Source organism: Mus caroli, chromosome 3 (genome assembly GCF_900094665.2).
Source record: "Mus caroli chromosome 3, CAROLI_EIJ_v1.1, whole genome shotgun sequence".
Classification (NCBI taxonomy): Eukaryota; Metazoa; Chordata; class Mammalia; order Rodentia; family Muridae; genus Mus; species Mus caroli.
The window spans coordinates 115,561,706-115,579,351 of NC_034572.1; the positions used below are offsets into that span (position 1 = coordinate 115,561,706).

The 17,646-nt window shown below is 46.5% G+C and overlaps 1 protein-coding gene and 1 long non-coding RNA gene across 2 annotated transcripts in view; one reads left to right on the top strand and one right to left on the bottom strand.

The window, feature by feature from the left end:
• The window catches only part of Abca4 (ATP binding cassette subfamily A member 4), a 150,092-nt gene that overhangs the window by 12,068 nt on the left and 120,378 nt on the right, over window positions 1–17,646 (top strand). Inside the window, 2 exon segments of the mRNA XM_021157524.2 lie at window positions 6,352–6,479; window positions 12,791–12,988. Coding sequence (XP_021013183.1) covers window positions 6,352–6,479; window positions 12,791–12,988 — 326 coding nt within the window.
• Window positions 14,458–17,143, bottom strand: LOC110290782. The gene is made up of 3 exons (XR_002377510.2): window positions 16,799–17,143; window positions 16,151–16,265; window positions 14,458–14,721 (listed from the first exon to the last, which is right to left on the bottom strand). It is a non-coding gene; the product is annotated as an uncharacterized LOC110290782 (long non-coding RNA).

A 17,646-nucleotide genomic window follows, 5' to 3' on the forward strand; every position in this document is an offset into this window, starting at 1 on the left:
ATTAATTAAATAAGTAATGAATCAGACATCCAGGTGGGAGAACCACTTAGAATGAGGAACAAAGAGAAGTGGCAGAAATGTCTCATAGCCTCAGGGGGAAATTCAGGAGGGGGAAAACAAAAACCAACGGGGGTGGGGTGGGGATGTGGGGAGACAAACCAACATCCGAAGAAGGCAGCACTAGATCTTAAGCCTCCCATGAGCACTGGGTGGGTATGTCAGCTTCACTTAGACACCTGTGGGGACAAGTTGTGGTGTCGGAACCCATTGCCTGAGCTTCTGTAATTCAGAGGCTGTGAGAAGCTGGGAGTTGTTGCAGGCCTGTGGGTATACGGTGTCTTTCAAGAAATGCCCGCTAGTCATGAGGACACTTCCAACAATAGAGTTCAGAGGCAGCAGCTGGTGCTGTAGAAAGATGTGTGTTCCTGAGACAGGGTGGTGACTGTAAAGATTGCCCTCAGAGGATGACAGAGTCAAGGAAAGGACTACCAGGGGAAGCCAAGGGGCGAGAGCAGCCAGACAGAGCAGCTTTTATGCGAGTTACAAACAGTACAGTTAGGGTGGTGTGACCAGCCAGCCCTCCTCACCTGAGCTTGTGGTACATACAACTTCTTTACCCTCAGCACACACTTGCAGCCTGGGACAGGAGAGTGTTCAGGTCACTGTGTTAGGGCTGCTTAGCTACATTCAAGTTACTTCCAAAGCAGTAGAGGACATGCTGCTGGCCATCATTTACACAGCCTAGATTATAAATATCTACAATAGTCTTTGCTCTTCTGAAAAAGGACATATTTCAGTTATCTCAAGTCTGAAGGACTCTAGAAGGTAGAAACAGCCAGCATTTAATTTATTTTCTTTCTCTCTTCCTTCCTTCCTTCCTTCCTTCCTTCCTTCCTTCCTTCCTTCCTTCCTTCCTCTCTCTCTCTCTCTCTTTCTTTCTTCCTTTCTTCCTCTCCCTCTTTCTTTCTTTCTTTCTTTCTTTCTTTCTTTCTTTCTTTCTTTCTTTCTTTCTTTCTTCTTCTTCTTTCCTTCCTTCCTATCTATCTATCTATCTATCTATCTATCTATCTATCTATCTATCTATCTATCTAGTTTCTGAGACAGGTCCATACTTAGCTTAGACAGCCTCGAACTTATGTAGCTCAGACTAGACTAGAACTCGTGGCAATCCTTCTGTCCCAGTCTCCAAAGTGCTGGGGTTATAAGCATGAGCTAACTTGCCTAGTTCATATTTGCCTTTTAATAGTAAGAAAACACAGGGGCAAATATGCCAACCACGAAGATGTTTTGTCCAAGGCTAAGCAAGCAGATAAGATAGACAGCCACCGTCTTGATCTCAGGGTGACTCTCCTCCCTTCATCCAGAAGGGTCTTCCATCAAGTGAACTTAGCACTGAAGTGTCTGACTGAAATTGAGTCTGGCTGCAGGGAGTGGAAGAGAACCCATTCCAAGCAGAAGTTCTCTGTGGTTGCTGCAATCTCTAGGAGAACCCAAATCACTACTTTCTAAGCCAAAAAACAAAAACAAAAACAAAAAAACAGGACGTGAGGGTGACTGGTCAGGCAAGTGGATCTTTCTGCAGGCTCTCCAGCTGTGGGGGAATCTCCTAAAGGGAGCATGGCTGGGCATCAGGATAGCCTTCCAAGGTTTTCTCAGAAGCTGGGGACAGAAACTAACAGGGGTCCAGGGACCATAGCTAAGTAAATGATATGGTCTCGGGAGGAAATTTGGGCCAGGCACTGATGCCTAGTCGAGATGGCAGAAGGAGTAGGTTCTAGGATGTTTGTTGGTGAAGGTGAACGCTGGAGTCTGAAGTTACCATGAGGGTCTCAGTCTCAGAGTTGGGTGGACAGCTGCAGCCACCTCGGCTTTTGCCTGTGGGGTTGCCAGTCTCCTGGGAAAGTATGTCTGTGCTGACCCAGACAGCACTCTCCTCTCACAGCAAACCTGTAGGGCTGCATTCTCCACAGGGGAGGATTAATGGGGAGCCACCAGCTGCAGATAGACATAGCCCCCTATCCCCAGCCAGCTCTGTGGTCTCATCTTTAAACCCCTCTTCCGGAAGCCTCACCCCGCAGCTACCCTCCACCCCCTACCCTCAGCCTCCAACATTCCCAGGGAGGAGAACAAGTAGAACCGCATTTTAAAAGAAAATGTAATTTTCTTTCCCCAGCAACCCTCTCTCCACCCCCTCCCCGCTTCACACTTCTCCCTCAGGAATCTAATGAAGGGCTTGTCTGGTATCACCCTGTCACTCAGACCCTGGGCCCCATTCTCTGCTGGCAAGGTAGCCCCCACACCCTCCTCAGGTGTGTGCTTCTCTGAGTCCCTGCCCTTCTCCTCCCACCCCACCCCTGACCCAGCCAGGCCACAGTTGTATGATACTCGGGCAAAATGACTCTCTGTCTTGCCCCTTCTCCCAAGGCATTTGTATGCAGCGGCAGCTGAGTGTGTTAAAGAATAACTAAAAAATAAACAGCCGAATGGGGTTTCACTCTCAGGATAAGAGCACAGGTATTTATTGAGTGCCTGGAGTCATTCAACAGACATTTATTGAGGCCTTGATACTGTGTCAGGCCTTAAAGCTGGGTGAAAGAGATAAAAAAGAAGAGAGAGGGGACTGGAGAGATGGCTCAGTGGTTAAGAGCACCAACTGCTCTTCCGAAGGTCCTGAGTTCAAATCCCAGCAACCACATGGTGGCTCACAACCATCCGTAATGAGATCTGACACCCTCTTCTGGTGCATCTGAAGACAGCTATAGTGTACTTAGATATAATAATAATAATAAATAAATCTAAAAAAGAAGAAGAAGAAGAAGAAGAAGAAGAAGAAGAAGAAGAAGAGAGAGAGAGAGAGAGAGAGAGAGAGAGAGAATGAATATGACCGTGAGGTCTTACTCCTGTATATTCAATATGGCTAGGTAAAACAAGGGATGTTAAAAACAAACAAACAAACAAACAAACAAACCACCCATGCACGCCCCATGCACGCCTGTATGCACATGTTTGTGTGTGCACCTGCATGCACTCTACGGTGTGCAGAATACTACAGCGAGGGCCTGTAAGTCTGTATCTAAAGGAATAACTACAAGAGAACAGTTGAGATGACACCCCAGAGAGAACAGGGCGCTGCTTGGAAAAAGACAGGATCTGTGTTACCCAAAGGAAAGGAACACAAAGCTTGAACACAGTACCTTCTCCTAGGTCCTGCTATTCCAGGGGGACCCCTACCTTCAGGTTCTTCTTACAAAGTCTTTAGAAGTTTCCTGTGCAAAGGAGAGTGATAGTGGGCTACTCCCTGGCCCAGCTCTCAAAGACATCCAACCTGACAAGAGGCTGCTATACGGAACCATCAGGGAAAGTTGCTCCCACCCTGGACAGTGGCAGATGGATGGTCTTGACCCCTGCGCTGCAATAGGAAATTATCCTTCGCAGTGTGGATCTAGTCATGCTGCCCTACAGGAACATCACATCCCTGAAACAGCGATGGAGGTTGTCAGGCACTTGCCTGGAGAGGGAAAGGTTTGGGTGGGAGGTGTAGCTCGCTATGGAGCTGGAGTCAGAAGGAGAAAGGGTGTTGGAAGAGCATGGCCCTTGGAGAAATACTCACAGCTTAGCAGGGCGGCAAACACATGGAGGACTTGGACCATAATGACCTTACATATCACTGGTCAATATCTCATAAACTGTAGCGGTAGCCAGTTTGATTCTGATACCTGCCCAGGAAGCAACAGAAGAAGTGGGTGCTGGCGTGAGTCCTCCAGGAGGGGTGGGGATGATATTAACACTGTCAGAATAAGCATTTATTGAGTATTAACGACTATCAGGCAGGCCTGGGAATTACGTGCTTCAGATTCCTTTATCTCTTGTTGCTCCTACAACATCTAGTCTATATTGTGACCATGGTCACATGGAGAGAGGCTGATCACTTGCCCAGGGACACCTTCACAGTAAAGGGTCCTTTATGCTTCCTTGAGAAAGAATTTTTGCTTCTAAAAGGTTCTAAGTGAAGCTGGAGGGAATGTGGCTAAGGCTGACCAGGACAAGCCGTGGGGAATAGGCCTGAAATGCCCCCTGATATGAAGTTGTTCTTGTCCTTCATTGCCCTGTTCATGCTAATACCCAAAGCTTTAACCCTGAGTTGAGCTAACAGGAACCACAGAAGGGTTCTCATCCATCAAAACTGCAGTGAGAACAGATTGGACATCTCCTATCCAGATACAGGAATTTTTTCCTTTGCTTAAAACAATTTTTTCTTTCTTTCTTTCTTTCTTTCTTTCTTTCTTTCTTTCTTTCTTTCTTTCTTTCTTTCTTTCTTTCTTTCTTTCTTCCTTCCTTCCTTCCTNTCTTTCTTTCTTTCTTCCTTCCTTCCTTCCTTCCTTCCTTCCTTCCTTCCTTCCTTCCTTCCTTTCTTTCTTTCTTTCTTTCTTTCTTTTTTTCTTTTTTTTTTAGGCGGGCGGTGGTGGCACACACCTTTAATCCCAGAACTCTGGAGGCAGAGGCAGACAGCTCTCTGAATTCCAGCCCAGTCTGGTCTACACAGAGAGTTCCAGGACAGCCATGGTTATACAGAAACTCTGTCACAAACAAACAAAACAACAAAGAAACCCCTTAGGCTGTCAGCTTGATGGCAGGCACTTTTACCCATTGAGCCATCTTGCCAACCAAGGTGTTGAGCACTTCTGCACGCAGCTACTGCTCATCTGTTCTTCCTCTTGCTGTCTGTTTGTGCTAGCTGCCCACTTACTGATTGGATTATGTGGGGTCGATGTTTAGTTATTTGAATTCTTTAAATCGTCCAGATATTAGCACTCTACTAGACATATAGCAGGCAGAGATTTCCTCCCATCTATAGGCTGCCCTCTGCCCCGCTGCACTGTTAACCATATCCTTCGTTGTGTAGAAGATTTGTAATTTCATGAAATTCCATTTATCAATTTTCGGAATTGACTTTTGGGAAGTCCTTGCTTGTGCCTATGTCTTGAAGTGGAACAAATAATTTCAGAGATTCAGACCTTTACTAAGGTCTTTGTCTCATTTAAAATTGACTTTTGTACAGAGTAAGAGATAAGGATCCAGTTCATTATTCTGTCCAGTTTTTCTAGTACTATTTGCTGAAGAAACTGTTTTTTCCTCCAGTGTATGCATTTGCCATTTTTGCCCAAGAAGGAGGTGGCTGTACCGTGTGGGTGTGGTTCCGGATTCTCATCCCATTGGCTACTGTCTGGCTTGTGCTAGTGCTATTCTGGCTTTGTTGCTATGGCTCAATTGTATTACCTGAATTCTTCATCCACAGCATCACCTTGGCTATTTGAGGTCCCTTTGCTTACATATGAAAGCAAAGGGGTTATTGGGTATTTTTTTCTAATTATGTGAAGAATGTAGCTGGAATTTTTATGAGAATGACATTGAACTTATAGACTTCTCTGGGTGCTACAGCCATGTTCACCACATGAATTCTGCAATTCAGGATCATAGGAGATCTTCCCATCTTCTAGCATCTTCTTCAATTTTCTGACTTCTGTCCCAATATGTTATCTGGATATGGAAAAGGCACTGATTTTATTAACTTTTTAAAAGAAGATTTATTTATTTATTTATTATATGTAACTACACTGTAGCTGTCTTCAGACACTACAGAAGAAGGCATCAGAGCTCATTTTGGATGGTTGTGAGCCACCATGCGGTTGCTGGGATTTGAACTCAGGACCTTCTGGAGAGCAGTCAGTGCTCTTAACCGCTGAGTCATCTCTCCAGCCTGATTTTAGTAACTTTTAACTGATGTTTTTGTCCTCCTATTTCATAGGAAGTTATTAAAACTGAATTTTCTGGTAGGGTATATAGTTAGAGTGGGGCTTCCCAGCCTTAGCACCCCTGACATTTGTGGGGGAGAGAACTCTTTGGGGAGTCACCTGACCACTGCATTGTTCTGTCCACTATGAATGTTTAGCAATGCTACTGGTCTCTCTCCTCTGCCCAAAGATGTCTCTAAATATTGCCAAATATTCCTCAAGAGACAAAATTCCCCTGCCGTTGTAGTTCCTTACCCTTCACTCTCTTGAAAGCCATTGTCTCAGTCCAAGTCTGAACATCAGGCAGCACCCAACCTACTGTAGGTTAACTTTTCCTACCTTCTGTGCTTTGTTGTGCACTGTATGGTGCCAGGGCTCTTCAGTGAGACAGTCCAGGTGGCAGATACTGGCAATGGCCTCAACCTCCCAGAGTTCCCAAGGAAACCAAGAACACAGCCTTCTTCTAAGAGCCAAGCAGAAGCAATTCCAGTCAGTTCTAGCTGCTGTTCTTATTTTGACCCATCTCCCTTCAACAGTCTGTTCTTTCACTCACACGCAGGAAGAGGATTACAAATCCGAGACATCCTAAAAGATGAAGAGACGCTGACACTATTTCTCACGAGAAACATTGGCCTGTCTGACTCGGTTGTCCATCTTCTGGTCAACTCCCAAGTTCGTGTGGAGCAGGTAGGTGAGGCCCTTTGAAGAGGGAGAAACACCGAGCCTGAGGAAGATAAATAGTATCTGGTTTCCGTTCTCTTTTGCTTCCATGTTCAGAATTCATGACTCATGCGCCATATTCAGGGGCACACCTGGGGGTTTTTGAGTCCACAAGCATCCCCTCACAGGACTCGGAAGCAGCACTGGTTGGTACCTGTAAGACTTCCCTGTCTTTTGAAACTTGAAGGAAGCAGAGCAATCATGAGGCTTAGCCTACCCTGGAGAGTCTGTGACTTTCACCATTTACTTACTAATCAAATCGTGAAGGCCAGCTATAAGGACTGGAGCAATGTGGGCCTGACAGGCAAAGCCTATGACTCAGGACACTGACATCCACAGGAGGGTCAACATAAATAGAGGCTCTCTTGTGTCTCCTGGCTGTTAGGAGTCATTATGTGAGGGCAAGAGTTCTTTACTAAGGAGAAAGTCAGCTCCAGCCAAGAACTTCTCTCTCTCTCTTTCTCTCTCTCTCTCTCTCTCTCTCTCTCTCTCTCTCTCTCTCTCTCTCTGTGTGTGTGTGTGTGTGTGTGTGTGCATCTGTGTGTTAGGGGCCAGAGAAGTGGCTTAGTGGTTAAAAGCACACACTGCTCTGTGTGGTGGTTTGAATAAGAATAGCCTTCAAAGCCTCCAGTATTTGAATGCTTAGTCATCAGCTTGTGAAAGTATTTAAAAGGATTAGAAGGTTTAGGTATGGCCTTGTGGGAGGAAAGGTGTCACTGTGGGTGGGCTCTGAGGTTTCAAAAGCCCTTGCCAGGCCCAGTCTCTCTCTTCCTACCTGCAAATCAGAATGTAGCTCTTGGCTACTGCTCCAGTCCTATGAGTGAGTATCTACCATCTTTCCCACCATAATAATAAACGACTAACCTCTGAAACTTTAAATAATGATGCCTCAATTAAATGCTTTCTTTTATAGAAGTTGCCTTGGCCCTGTGTCTCTTCAGCATACAGACTGGCTATATAGAACAAGGCTAAGATGGGACCCAAGTGTGGTTTCCAGCACCCCTGTCAGTTGGCTTACAACCTTCTGTAAGTCCAGCTTCTGGGGGCTCCCACATTCCTGGCCTCGTTGGGTACCTGCATTCATGTGAGCACGTCTCTACACAGAAAGATACACACAGAGACATATAATTAAAATAACTCTTAAAAAAGAGAACAGGGTGGGTAAATGGTGACTCTAACAGTTATCACATCTGACAAGGGCAGAAGGACCACTTCTGTATTCCTGGGCCACTTGCTTTCCAGCTCATTCAAGACATTTCTGACCCCTCCATAAATTTATTTCATTCATTTGAATAATTTCCTGTTGTTGTTATTATGTTTTATTGTATATTATAATCATTATTATTATATTAATAATTACATACAAATACATGACTTTAACATCGATTTGCTGCTTTGTCCCTTACAGTAATCCTGAAATGGGACAAAAACATGAGGGAAACTGAGGCATCTAGTGGTAAAGTTATTCTGCACACAGTTCTACAACTAAAACTCCTCAGAGCCCAAGGGCGATTAAGTGCTTCCCATGCTTGGTCCCACAACTCCAACATAATAAACTGGGCTGGCTCTCACAGCCCAGTGCCCATTAGTGTCAGTGGCACAGGAGTACCTGTTAGAAATGCAAGTTCCCCAGCCCTATCAACTCAGTTGAGTCCAAACTTTTGGGTATAGGGCTGTTTGTGTTAGCAAGCTCTCTGGGAGACGAACAAGCGAATGCCAGAGGACCATTCGCTCTGTGGAGAGGACTCCCGCCTGACTCCATGAGAGACCAGAACATAAGTCGGGAGTTTCAGAGCATGACTCAGACTTGAGATGAAGGTCTACACAAGATGCTGCTATCTGAGTCCGGATGAGGGAGGAGACCCATCCCGCCTGGTGGGAACAGCTGATGAAGGGGTTTTTAGGCTGGTTCCTCACACCTCGATGAAGGATCCCATGCCTGCTTTCTGATCATCCAGACTCTATGGTTATCCCTAGAATCAGACAGGCAAAGTAGAGTCAGTTCCTGATGAGGCCGAGCAGCTGGGCTGGCTGCCTGGCACGGCCTGCCTTCTGTCTTCATCACAGGGAGTTGTCATCAGCACTCACGGCCCAGTTTTCCCGTTTGCTTTTTCTTCAGCTCATAAAACTCCAGTCCTGGCAATGCCTGTGACAGTTTCCAGTTGGTAATAAAAGGGAGGCCGAGATAAGGGTTGGAATTTAGGGGAAATTTCCTTCAAGCGTGTACAGCCATGGCCTTTAGAGTTCAAGTGACTGCTGCCCTCTTGGCTCCAGGACTGAGGCTCTTTATGGCGAGGACAGGGGCCAGGTCACCAGGTTGTGCTACCAGCTCCTGATCTGAGTAGCCAATGCTCTCAGATCAGCAAGTTCCACCACTTCCCTGTCATGCCTGAGAGGCCACTCACTGCCCCCACCTGACTCCCTTTGTATCTCCCAGGCCACCTTGCTTCTCAGCTGGTCACCCACCCTTCCACTCTCATCTTGACTTCCACTCCATCTGAGCTCTGTGACCTTTACCCAACATGGCCACTAGAACTTGCAGGCACAATGTCGACATGCCTTTTCAGCGGCCCCAGTGGAAGCTGTGATTCATCATCTTTACTAAGCAGGGACTCTTTGTTCATTGCCATCAGCAGTTTCCCTCTGAGTCCTTTCTTCCTGGCACAGCTCGGGGGCTTTGGGGGGGGGCATCCCAATACCGCTTTCTTCTAAGAAATCATTGAATGAGAAGAGTCCAAAGTGTCTAGTTCTGTCTCGTTCCCATCTGTCCAGTCTTGAAGACTTCTACGGAGCTTCAGGCCCCCCGTCCAACTGATGCATCCTCCACGAAGATTGCTAATAAGCCTCCTTTCCTTGGCCAATCCTCACTCCTCCTTACTCGCCAGTTAGCAAGCATTGGCGAGTCTCTAGGAGTCAGATCTCTGCGAGGCCCACACACTGTAAATCACCACGAATCACAAGAATGCACCACTCTATACCTGTTCCCTCACTACGAAAATGCCTACCGTACATGGTGGTTATAAGGAGAGATTGAAAAAAATTAGAATATGTGAACCACTTAGAATGTTGCCAGACATACTTAATAAAGCACCAAATACTTTGTCACCATTATTTTTGAGACAGGCTGTCATGTAGCCCAGGCTGGCCTCAAATTCACTGTTAGCTGAGGATGGCCTTGAACCTCTGACCTTCCTGCCTCTACCACCTGAGTGCTGGGATTATAGGCCAGCCCTGTAACTGCCATGGCTGGTAAATTCTAGGAACTTTGACTAGCTATTCTCTTGCTCTCTCTTCCCTCCCCTTCTCTCTCCCGCCAACTCTGTTTCTCTTGACCTCTCTTCTATGGTAGGTTTGACACCCAGAGTGTCACACATAGTAGGTAGGTATTCTGCCACCGCGTTTATCTCAGCCTTGACTGAACTTACTGATTCTTCCCCTTTCAGGGTCTAGTATTGATCTATTTGATCTTACACTAACTGTCCGTAGATGCACCTAGTTAGAGAGCTCTTCAAAGAACAGGAAGCCTATGTTATCCACCTCTAGATCCTCAGACACCATTCTGATCCCTGAACAATAGTTCAGTGAATAACCCTGAAAGAGTAATCGATTGGATACGTGGAGTTTTGTCAATCGGGTTTTTGTTCGTTTGTTTGTTTGTCAGTTTGGCACAAGCTAGAGTTCTCTGAGAAAAGGGAAACTCAATTAAGAAAAACGCCTCCATAAGATCAGGTTGTAGCTGAGCCTGTAGAGCATTTTCTTGATTAGTGACTGATGAAGAGGACTCTCAGCACATGGTGGGTGGGGCCATCCCTGGGCTGGTGGTCCTGGGTTCTAAAAGAGAGCAGGCTGAGCAAGCCAGTCAGCAGCACTCCTCTATGGCCTCTGCATCCACTCCTGCCTGCAGGTCTCTGCCCTGTTTGCGTCCCTGTCCTGACTTCCTTCAGTGATACACAGTGAAGATGAAGCATACGCCTGATAAACCCTTTCCTCCTCAAGTGGCTTTGGTCATGGTGTTTCATTACAGCAACAGTAACCTTAATGAAGACAGTCTCCATCATATTGGCGTGTAAGCAAGCCTGTGGGGCATCTTCTTAATTGCTGATTGATGTGGAAGGGCCCAGCCCACTGCAGGCAATAGCATCCTTGGGATTGCCAGATGGTCCTGGGGTATAAAAGAAAGTTATGGAGCAAACTATGGAGAGCAAGCTCGTAAGCAGCACTCTTCCATGGCCCCTGCCCCAGTTCCTACCTCCTTCCTGCCTTGAGCTCCTGTCCTGACTTCCCCTCATGATGGACTGTGAACCTTTTCCTCCTCCAGTTACTTTTGGTCATGGAGTTTCATCCCAGCAGTGGAAAGAAAACTAGGACATTAGCTAATAATCCCTATGGATGGGTGCCGTTGCCTAGTTCCCTTTCATCAGCTCCTTCCTCTGCAGTATGAGAGGACCAGACAAAGTGAGCTTATGAAAATGGTTTCACCTTCTGGCTAGAAAGAAGATGGGGTTTTTCTCAGAGATACAAAATGAGGTGGGGGCAAAGGCAGAATGATCTGTGGGAACACCCCTACTGCAGACCTCCAGACTGATCATCAACAGCTGATCGGCCATCAGCCTATGCCTCATGGAGGGACCAGTGTGTCCTCCATGTTTCTGTGAGGGTGGCAGAGTCTGGGCCTGCTCTGTTTTCCAGTGTGGAGGTCTGTGTGATTAGGAGTTAAAAGGTGTCTTCGGGGACTAGTTTTATGAATTTGTTCCATGGTACAGAATCTGGAATGCTGGGTGCAGGCAACACTCCAGGTGACTAAGGAGCCTTGACCAGGGTTGGGACCTCTTCCTTTCCATCTTAGTTGTGGAGGGCACCATAGTCATGGTGCTCCAAGCCATTGGCTGTGAGCTTCTAAGGGGTGTGGGATGTGTGCTATCTAGGCCAAGCATTGTGGATAAAATACAAGTTATATATTTAATGCTAAATTTTAGAGAATCACAAAAAATTCAGCATAATTATGCTCCCTTTGGAATTTATTTGAGACATACTAAAAGTTATTTGTTGTGTAGCTGAAATTCATATTTAACTGTGTCAGGTATGGTGGCTTGCTTCTGTAACGTCAGGAGATTGAGACAGGAAAATGACCTAAGCTATGGAATAAGTTCCAGGTCAGCCTGGGCTAGAGTGAGACCCTGCCTCAAATAATCAAGCAAAAATAACAATAACAAAATAAAAACCAAATTGATCTGGCCATCTTCTATGTTTATGTAGTAATTCTAGTGAGAAGAAGTTGGTCAATGTCACTGTAGATGTTTTCACTACTCCTCCACTTCAGCCACTGGGAGAAGGCTTTGATGGCATCTTAGCATCTTCTTCCAAGGAGAGCTCAAAATCGCCACAAAGTTTTCTGATAAAGTAAGGTTTGAGGTAGGGTTTGCATTTTTATTATTGCTGTAACAGATGACACACTCCAGGAGACCAAGAACCTGAAGGTTTAAGGCAACACAGGTTTATTCTCTTATGACTCTCCAGATCAGAAGTCTGAAAGTCATGGGCTGGAGAGATGGCTCAGAAGTTAAGAGCACTGACTGTTCTTCCAGAGGTCCTGAGTTCAGTTCCCAGCAACCACATGGTGGCTCACAACCATCTGTAACAGAGTCTGATGCCCTCTTCTGGTGTATGTCTGAAGGCAGCTATAGTGTACTCATATAAATAAAAATAAATGAATCTGAAAGTCAAGGTGCCATTAAGTAAGTCACATTCTTCACTGGGATGTCTAAAGGAAAACCTATTTTCTCATCTTAGCCACCTTTAGCAGACTGTACACACTCCTTGGATGGAGGTTCCCTCCATGTGCAAGACAAGCAATGGCCTGCCAAGCCTTCCTTTCTCACAGCACAGTACCCACACAGCTTTTCTTCTGCTTCCTCCCAACGTCACGTACCCTTATATGACATTAAACCCACCCAGATGACCTAAGTTAATCTGTAGTTTTGAAGTTTTGTTTGTTTTTATTTTTTTCTTGTGTGTAGCACTGGTTGTCCTGAAACTTCCTCTGTAGACCAGGGTGGCCTCTAATTCACAGGTCTGCCTGCCTCTGGGATCAAAGGCATGCACTACTATCGCCACCCAGCTAATCTGTGTGTGTTAAACCAACTAGTTAGTAGACATGCTCCGTCTGCTCTGTCCCTTTGCCGTGGGATGTGGTCTGTTCGGCAGGATGTGGTAATGTTCAGGAGAGTGGTAATGTTTTCCTACAAGGAGTTCTCCAGCATCTTTTCTCCTCCCTGCAGTTTGCTTATGGGGTCCCAGACTTGGAACTGACAGACATTGCCTGCAGCGAGGCCCTCCTGCAGCGCTTCATCATCTTCAGCCAGCGTCGGGGGGCACAGACGGTACGCGATGCCCTGTGTCCCCTCTCCCAGGTCACCCTACAGTGGATAGAAGACACTCTGTATGCGGATGTGGACTTCTTCAAACTCTTCCGTGTGGTAAGGAAAGGGTTCCGTGCATCTTGCTTGGGAGGCGACTCCTGGGAACAGGCATGCCATTGAAGAATTGACATTAAGGCAGGTGTGTGCTTGATGCTCGTGGCAAGCCTTGAGGATACTCCAGAACCCTAGTTCTTCTAGAAAGAGCAGCAAGGGAAAGGAGTTAGTTTACCCCTGGGCATGTGATGGGGTAGGTGTACATCCACGCCAAACGTGAAAAGAATGCTCTCCATCCTCTGCAGACTAGTGAGTTCCCTGCTCGTGGTTACAGGCAAGGCATTGACTCTGTCCTGGTCCCAGTGTTCATCTAGGCAACACGTATGATACTTCCCGGGTGTCCAACTTTTTGACACTGTAACATGACATTGTCATCTACAGGTGTATTGGGATTCCTACATAGCTATCTTGGAATCTGCAGCCTGTGGGCCATAGGTTGGACATACCTGTGTATAAAATAGTAGGAAAAAGTAGAGAGAGAGAAAAAAAAACTGTGCAAAGCTTTCCTACATTTTAACAAATGAGGGAGGGATTCAAATTCTTTCCTATGGAACTGCTCTTGACTCCCAAAGGTGCTATTTCTAGATAGAAAAACAAAATAGAAAAGTTCATAATCTCAACATTTGGGAATGCTAAGCCAACCTTCTGCTCTAGAGCCATCCAGACTCCCAAAGTCCATGAATGTCTCCTTTTGCTAGAAGGGTATGGTGGAGCACAGAGGTGTCAAACTTTAAGATGTATGGAATAGTCAGAGGTTGCTGAAACACGCAAGTTCAAGTCCCCAGCCCTGCTGGTGGGGAGCTGCCTCAATCCTTAGGAGATTCTTATGGGGGGGTGGTCCCTAGAAGCCACACTTTGTAGTATTCATTAGACTCTTTTAGAAAAGTTAGACTGTTTCTAGCAGCCCCATTGTATGTGTCCTTTTGCCTATATTTTAATTTCTGAACCTGTGCCATGAGGAATGTCAATCACTAAGATATTAAGATATTCTAAAGTTATTTGTTGGTTATGGTATTTACATTTTTTGCTGTTTTCATGGCTGTTTTCTCAAATCTCAGAAAATGTACACTTTCCTCTCTCTCTCACTCTCGTTCTCTCCCCCTTCCTCTAGCCCTCTCTCTTGCTCTTTAATGCTCTTTCCTCTCTCTCTCTCTCTCTCTCTCTCTCTCTCTCTCTCTCTCTCTCTCTCTCTCTCTCTCAGCTTCTTTAAGCTGGAAACAGGGTTGTTGCTGAGTTGGTAGGAGTGTTTGCCTTCCATGCACAAAGCCAGGGTTATCTCCACAGCACACATAACCATCTGTAATCCCAGCACTTAGGAGGTATAGGCAGGAATGCCAGACTTTAATGATCATCTTCAGCTAACCTAGGACACAGGAGGCCTTGTCTTTGGGGATATAATACACAGAAAAAGAAAGGAGAAGGAAAGAAGCCAGATGAATTCTTTAAAATGAATCAAAATAAAATAGGCCTCACAGGTTCTGGCAGAGTTTATTTTGAATTTCCTTTGGGAGTTACTCTGCAATTTCCCCAGCTCATTGGGCGGGTCTCCAAAGTAGGTAAAAGGGATCAGGACCTGAGGAGGCCACCACAAAAAGCCTAGGGCCTCAGAGATGGTCTTGATGTTTTCCGTACTGCAGAGAGAACTAACAGCCTGTGACCAGAACATCTCTGTCCTCCAGCAGACTCCAAGAGCAACCCTTGCCTCCTCTGCAGCACCATCTTCAGTTCACGTAGTCCTGGGTAGAGACAAAATAGACTGCATCTGGACAAAATTATCCGTTAGTGACTAGACCTTGTGTTAGTCAGTCCTGCATTACCATAACATGTGCCCCAATCCTTTGGAGACAGGGCTTTCTTTGGTTCACAGTTTTAGAGATTCCAGTCTGTGTTGGATGGGACTCATCATTTTGGGTCCAGTAATGAGGCAGCACATCGTGGCTGAATACACAATGGAACGACCCACTCATTTCTCGGCCAGGAAGCAAAAGAGAACAAGCAGAGGCCTTGGAGTTCCCAACATGCCCCTCAGTGGCAGACCTTCTGATGGCCCAAAGATCTCCTACTAGGCCCTATCCCTTACATATCCACCATTTCCACTAGTGTCAAGATGGAGAGCATGCCTTTAACAGATGGACCTTTGTGTGACACTCAAGATACAAACCTAAGCCCCTGCTGGGGCCACTGAACTGGGTGTTTACTTATTAAACAAGACCAGAAAACCTTCTTAGCTTGGGTTTTGTTGCTGAAGAGACACTATGACCAAGACAACTCTTTTAAAGGACACCAGTTAACTGGGGCCCATTTACAGTGTCAGTGTCCTCATTAGCATCATGATGGCACACTTCCATGGCAGTGTCCAGGCAGACCTGGAGCTGGAGAAGGAGCTGAGAGTTGATCTGAAGGCAGCAAGGAGGAGACTGGATTCCACACTGGGCATAGCTTGAGCACAGGAGTCCTCAAAGCTGGCCCCTACAGTGACACACTTCCTCCAACAAGGCCACACCCATTCCAACAAGGCCACACCTCCTAATAGCGCCATTCCCTATGGCAAAGCATCCAAACACATGGGGGCCATTCCTAGTCAATACCTTTCTTCTGCCTTTCATTGGGTTTAGAAATCAGAATTTTACTAGTCTCTCTCACTTACTTAGACATACCTGTGCTGTTCAGCTGCGGCAGGTACCGGCTGAGACTGAGCAAAGGCCATGGCGCCAACAATGAGTCTCCTACTCTCACTCAGCTCACAAACAATCCAACCAACCCATTCAAAGCTCCCCAGCAGATAGAGCTCAGCACACACTTGTCCCTGAGAGCAGCAGCCCTCAGCTTAGCAGAACACAGGATCGGGGGGGGGGGGTTGGGGGGAAGCTTCAACAGCTACTTATGTAGGGAGGGGGATACCGGTCTCTCACTGTGTGTCTCTCTGTGTATGTGTCTCTCCGTGTCTCTTTGTGTGTCTCTTTCTGTTTCTCTCCCTCCCCTCTCTCTGTGTGTCTCTGTCTCTCTCTGTCTCTCTCTTATACACAAACACACACACACACACACACACACACACACACACACACACACACACGCACACACACACATTTGCATAATGAGTTGGGGAAGCCCAGAACAAATCAGGTGGCTGGATTCTCTCCATGGCTTAGCCTCTCTTGGATTTACCTCCAACAGCCATGGTGTGAAGAAGTTCATCTTCACCTGGGACTTTTTCAGGCTAACAGCAGTTGGAGAGTGCTTGCCTAAAACGCCTAGTAGGCCCTGGGTTTGATCTCCAGCACTGTAAAAAAAAAAAAAAAAAAAAAAAACTAACCACAGTAGTGTACACCTGTAATTCCAGTGTGTGGGGGAGTTGGAGGCACAAGGATAGGAATTTAAGGTCACCCTTGGCTACAGGAGACGTTTAAGGCCAGGCTACACTAAATGAGACCCTATCTCAAAAAGAAAAACAAAACAAAACAAAACAAAACACCAAAAAACCAAGGCCCACTTCGAGCCCCAGAGTTCAGAGATCCTGAGTCAGTTAGTACAGTACAGGTTACTTGGGTATTTTCAAGATCTTTGCAGATAATTCCAAATTCCAGCCAGGGTCAAAAATTATCAACCTGAACAAAGGCATTTGACTTTACAAGCTCAGTTTCTATAGACGTAACAGTACTATGCGTAACCCAAACACCTTTGGGCTTCAAGAACGCCGGTGCGGAGCTTCTGGAGTGCTCAGCCCACCCTTTCTCTTAAAGAGAGCTAGGGAGGCAAAGGTGGACAGGGCAGAGGAAACCCCCCAGTGGGAGGCAGTGGGTGACCTGCACCAACCTCCTTGCCCGCTGTCCTCTTCGGTCCTGCTTCTGCTTCAATGAGGAAAGAGCTGGTAAAGTAGAACTCGTGAGCTCCTAGCAAACTGTAAACACCCTGTCTAGTCGTCTGGTGCCCTTGAAATGTGCCTTCCCCGGTCCAAACGAACAGGGCAGCTAAACATTAAAAGCAAATAAATAACTAATAAAGAACTTAGAAGAAATAGCAAGCATTAAATGAGATTTTTGCTTTCATTGTTTCCTGTTCCCATCCTGGAGTGGTTTTAGGAAAATGATCCCCAGGCAGGCACAGGGTGGCCAGGGCAGACCCCATGGCCCCCTGGAGGAACATGGCTAGCCTCTGTGGCCTGGCTGTTATTGCAGCTGGTTGGCGCACAGCCACTGTCATTCCGGCCTGGGGGTGGGGATGGGGGGACGCTCGGCTGGCCCTTCTCCTGGGTTGTTTCTTGTGTACACGTAACCCTTATATAAATAAGATTTTATTAAATGCCAAGTCAGTTCTCATTAACAAAGAAAGAGGAAAAAAATCTCAGTAAACCACTGTGACCGGCACCTGCCCTGCTGGGTACAGAGTAAGGGTGGGGATAGGGTGGGAGCAACCTCCAGACCTGGGAATCTGTGGCACTGAGGGAACATAGTGGGAGTTAGCACCAACTGGGGCCAGCTGTGTTTTTCCTCTTTCCTTTAGAGGTCAGAACTGAATGTTGTCATCTTCAAATAATCCAAAAGCAGTTCTCTGGGCCTTGCTCTACCCAACCCAGTCACATAGTCTCTCTCTGTGGGTGTCTCTGTGTCTCGGTGTGTCTCTCTGGGTCTCTCACTGTGTGTCTCTCTGTGTATGTGTCTCTC